General features: G+C 37.1%; 1 protein-coding gene across 1 annotated transcript; it reads left to right on the top strand.

Annotated features, from left to right (window-relative positions):
* Positions 1–468: 468 nt before the first annotated feature.
* Positions 469–3,040, top strand: LOC107780277 (pentatricopeptide repeat-containing protein At1g31430-like). Its single transcript, XM_016600810.2, has one exon. The coding sequence runs from the start codon at positions 744–746 to the stop codon at positions 2,307–2,309; it is 1,566 nt and encodes a 521-aa protein (XP_016456296.2). The 5' UTR covers positions 469–743; the 3' UTR covers positions 2,310–3,040.
* The last annotated feature ends 2,581 nt before the right edge of the window (positions 3,041–5,621 follow it).

Genomic DNA, 5,621 nt, shown 5'->3' with positions numbered 1-5,621 from the left:
TACACTTCTCATTTTATCTTATGAAAAAAATTTACAACCACACAAATATAAAAATATCATATTTATGGTCACATGTTTTAAATGTTTCATAACCGAATATATGTTATAACACGTTTAAGATCATATATATATATATATATATATATATATATATATATATATATATATAATATATATATAAAAATATATTAAACATCAAATAATCATTTGTCTTTAGAAGATTTTATGTAATTTTTGTTTTATTTTTTCTTTTAGTATAACTATTTGACAATATCTTCTTGTGAATATGTAAAGTTGTTGCGTCTTAGTTACACGCCTGGGAGAGTCTAATTTTAGTTATAAAAAGTATTATTCTTTTTTTAGATAAATCTATATCTATATAGTATAAAGTTGGGAATTGGCTAATTGATGTGACATCCTTGTATAGCCAGCTTTCATATTTATCTTTTTCCTGATTTTTTTGTTCCATTAATAAACTTTCTAGCCTCTCAACTCTCATCTATTGTTCACCAAAAGAAACACTTGAGCCTAAAACATGCATTGAGCTTCTAAAGACATGCAAATCCATTACAAAACTCAAACAAATCCATGCCCAAGTCATCATCCTCAATTTCCACAAACACATTGGCATTTTACACAAGCTTTTAGCTTTTACAACCGATACATTCCAAGGAGGAGACTTTAATTACGCCAAGAAAATCTTTAGTTGTTGTGAGAATCGAACATTGTTCATTTACAATGTAATGATTAAAGGATACGTGAAAAAGGGCCAATTTAAAGAACCCCTTTTCTTGTTTGATGAATTGAGAATAGGTGGCTTGTCTCCTGATAATTTCACGTACCCATTTGTGTTTAAAGCTGTTGGGGAGTTGAAAATGGTGAAGGGAGGTGAAAAGCTTCATGGGTATGTGTTGAAATCTGGTGTTTGGTTTGATAACTATGTTGGTAATTCTGTTATGGATATGTATGGTCTGTTTGGTTGTGTGACGAGTTTGAACAAAGTGTTTGATGAAATGCCTCACAGAGATTCGGTCGCATGGAATATATTGATTGCTGGATTTGTGAGATGTGATAGGTATCAGGATGCTGTTGGGGCTTACATGAAGATGCGGGAGGAAAGTGGTGTTAAGCCTGACGAAGCGACAGTTGTGAGTACTTTGTCAGCTTGCACTGCGTTGAAAAGCTTGGAACTTGGTAAAGAAATTCATCGATACGTTGTTGAAGAGCTTGGGTTTAGCGTTATTATTGGGAATACATTAGTGGACATGTATTCTAAGTGTGGATTCTTGATGGTGGCTAGGCAGATTTTTGATGATATGCCGACGAAAAATGTTATATGTTGGACTAGTATGGTTTCTGGGTATGTTAATCGCGGTCAATTGGATGAAGCTAGAAAACTTTTTGAGAGGAGTCCGGTAAGGGATCTAGTTCTGTGGACAACTATGATTAATGGGTATGTGCAATTCAACCGTGTTGATGATGCAATGGATTTGTTTCGTTCGATGCAAATGCAAAGAATTAAACCTGATAAATACACATTGGTTGCCCTTCTCACTGGTTGTGCTCAGATAGGAGCCTTGGAACAAGGGGAATGGATTCGTGATTACATGAAAGAAAACAAAATAGCCATTACTGCAGTTGTTGGTACGGCCCTTATAGAGATGTATGCAAAGTGTGGTTGCATAGAAAAATCGATGGAAATATTTGATGGATTAAAAGAGAAAGATACTGCATCATGGACTTCAATTATTTGTGCGTTAGCCATGAGCGGTAACACGAGGAAAGCACTAGAACTGTTCTCACAAATGGAACAAGCTGGATTTTGCCCCGATGATATCACTTTTATCGGAGTGTTGAGTGCATGCAGCCATGGGGGCTTGGTAGAGGAAGGCCGCAGGTATTTCCACTCAATGAGTAGGATTTATGGGATTCAGCCAAAGTTAGAACATTATGGTTGTCTGATTGACCTACTTGGTCGTGCTGGGCTCTTAAGAGAAGCTGAAGAAATGATATCTATGATACCAAAAAAAGACAATGAGATTATAATTCCAATATATGGGGCTTTGCTCAGTGCCTGCAGAATTTACGGCAGTATTGATGTCGGTGAACGTGTGGCTAAACTGCTTATGGAGATTGAGTCGTATGATTCTAGCACTCATACGCTTCTGGCAAACACCTATGCATCTGCTGGCAGATGGGAAGATGTATCAAAGGTCAGAGGAACTATGCGAGATTTAGGTGTTAAGAAGTCACCTGGGTGCAGTTCAGTTGACGTCAATGCCAATGTGTATGAGTTCGTTGGGCATTAAGACCACCAAAGGCTTTGTGGCACTAGTGTTCCACAGAAGTGATGGGTGATCATTGATCCTACGCTTCGGGCGAAACCAATTTCCAGGGTGTGACGGGCAGTGTGTGCAGGGCCCAGGTATATATCCACCGCGGCATACTGATCCTTGATTACTGTCGATTCCAACTAGATGAATTAGAAGCAGTTTTAAAGGTACTGTACTGAGGCTCATCCTGCTATAAGAAACTTCAAGATCAATCTCGCTAGTCCTAGATAAAAAGACGACATACCTTTGGTAGTAGTGGTTGGTATAAGGGTGAATACATCTGCATTTCAAATATAATGACATCAAGATAAACAACTGTACGGATGCCAAAGGAGATGGATAGAAGTCGCAACGAGCTAAGATGGTTTCATGATGCACTGGCTCCACAACCTTGGTGTGGGTGTGTTATCGAGAACCATGATGGAAAAAATCGCAAGCCGGAGGATGGGTTGAGGGCTAAAGGGAACAAGCTTCAGAGGCAAAACCATTTTGCCTTTTCTTGGCAATTTGAAATGAGAGAAATAGAAGATTGTTTCATAGATTCTTGATTAAAAAAAGATATGTTTCATAGATTAAAGAATGATATCGGATATGAGTACTAAAATTCTTTTTTGTTTCATTTGAACCTTTAGTGTAAAGAGAAATGTAAACCTTTCCAGCTACTCGGTGAATTTGTACATATAACATTATTGTGTATACCTCTTCCAGCTGCTTGGTGACCAGTTTGAATCACTTTGCTGTGTTATTTAACTGAACTGGTTTTCATGTTGAGTGTTCACCCAACTTATGACGTTTTTTCTTCTTTTGAAATATTCTTTCAAGTCAATGATGATTTGTTCTTCATCCATCAAGGAATAACAAGTTCGGGGTGCAAAAAGGAGCATAAGATATGGTTTTGGTGAATGAGATTTTATTGGCAAGCTTCCCGAAAGACTTGATCCAACAGAAGTCCAGTTTAGCTGATATCGGCTATGGTTAGTCGGTCATATCATTCCATAAACGAATTCTATTTCTATAGAGAGATCCTCTACATTTATAGATAGAATAGATACTCATGGATAGAGGGATATTTCGTTGATTCTTACTTTTTAGCTGGTTTCTGAAGCTGTAGAGTGTCATTTAGTCTTATAATTAAATGAGGATTGATCAATGTTTTACCAATGTTCTTTGTTGTTTCTGTTAGGACCGAAAAAATCAGGTGTCATGCGGAAGCTAGTAAAGCAAACCCTTAACGACAATAAATCAAATAACAAAAGAAAAATATACCAAAAGAGACACAAATATTTAATGTGGTTCGGTCAACTGACCTATGTCCATGGCGGAGATAAGTAATCCACTATAATAAAAAGGGAGTACAAAATATCGAGAGAACAACCTCACGAAGAGGCAAACACAAGTGACACATTAACACTTGTCCCGTAAAGTTCTCCCCCTAAACAGGACTCTCAAGCCCCCTATGGCTACATTATGGATGCTACTGAATGAGAAGGACGGATCTTCAATTTATAGAACTCCAAACCTTTTCCTACAAGAAAAGGGACTACCCAAATATGGATGACTTATATTTTTCATCTAGGAAAAGAAAAACCCAATTAGGGTAAATACGTTGCCCTTTCCTTCATGATATCGGAAAACCAAATATGGTAAGAAAATCAGCACAACACCTAACAATTCTCCCTCTTGGCTTGAATTTTCTGACAAAATAAACTTGATCCACCTTCTTGACATAGCCTTCAATAGGTTTTATCTCCAAATCTCCACCACAAAATTTGCCTCAACAGGCGTAGCACGCCGGTCAAATTTCACAGACAAAAATCACGATTATCGTCAAATATGTTGCGAGTATAAGTGAACCCGCCAAGATGAACCTGTCTTGAACCTCGCTAATACCACTTGTTAGGACCGAAAAAAGTCAGGTGTCATGCGGAAGGTAGTAAAGCAAACCTTCAATGACAATAAATCAGACAACAAAAGAGAAATATACCAAAAGAGACACAAACATTTAACGTGGTTCGGTCAACTGACATACGTTCACAACGGATATGAGCAATCCACTATAATAAAAAGAGAGCAAAATATCGAGAGAACAACCTCACGAAAAGGCAAACACAAGTGACACACTAACATTTGTCCCGTAAATTTCTCCCCTTAAACACGACTCTCAAACCCCATATGGCTACATCATGGATGCTACTGAATAAGGATGAATGATCATTAATTTATAGAAGTCCAAACTTTTTCCTATAAGAAAAGGAGTCAGCCAAATATGAGATATTTATAATTTCCTTCTACAAGAAAGAAAACCCAATTATGGTAAATATTTTACCCTTTCCTTCAAGAGATAGGAAAACCAAATATGGTAAGAAAATAAGGACAACACCTAACAATACCTAACAATTGTTAGGTGTTGTTCTGATTTTCTTACCATATTTGGTTTTGCTATTTCATGAAGGAAATGACAACATATTTACCATAATTGGGTTTTTTCTTTTCCTAGACGAAAAATATAAGTTTTCCATATTTCGCTAGTCCCTTTTCTTGTAGGAAAAGGCTTGGAGTTCTATAAATTGAAGATTTGTCCTTCTCATTCAGTAACATCCATAATGTAGCCATATGGGATTTGAGAGTCTTGTTTAGGGGGGGGGAGAACTTTACGGGACAAGTATTAGTGTGTCACTTGTGTTTGCCTCTTCGTGAGGTTGTTCTCTCGATATTTTGTATTCTCTTTTTATTATAGTGGATTGCCCATCTCCGCCATGGACGTAGGTCATTTGACCGAACCACGTTAATATTTGTGTCTCTTTTGGTATATTTCTCTTTTGTTATTTGATTTGTCGTCATTGAGGGTTTGCTTTTCTAGCTTCCGCATGACACCTGATTTTTTCGGTCCCAACAAGTGGCATCAGAGCGAGGTTCAAGACAGGTTCATCCTTGCGGGTTCAGTTCTAGCCGTAACATATTTGACAATAATCGTGACTTTTGTCTGAGAAATTTTACCGGAGTGCTATGCACATTGAGACGAACTTTGTGGCGGAGATTTGGAGATGCGACTTATTGAAGATTATGAGAAGAAGGTGGATCAAGTTAATTTCGTCAGAAAATTTAGGCCAAGGGGGAGAATTGTTAGGTGTTGTCCTAATTTTCTTACCATATTTGATTTTCCTATCTCTTGAAGGAAAGGGCAACATATTTACCATAATTGAGTTTTTCTTTTCCTAGATGAAAAATATAAGTCATCTATATTTGGGTAGTCCTTTTTCTTGTAGGAAAATGTTTGGAGTTCTATAA

The sequence above is a fragment of the Nicotiana tabacum genome, chromosome 16 (genome assembly GCF_000715075.1).
Source record: "Nicotiana tabacum cultivar K326 chromosome 16, ASM71507v2, whole genome shotgun sequence".
Classification (NCBI taxonomy): domain Eukaryota; kingdom Viridiplantae; phylum Streptophyta; class Magnoliopsida; order Solanales; family Solanaceae; genus Nicotiana; species Nicotiana tabacum.
This window is presented reverse-complemented; position numbering and strand designations above follow the sequence as displayed.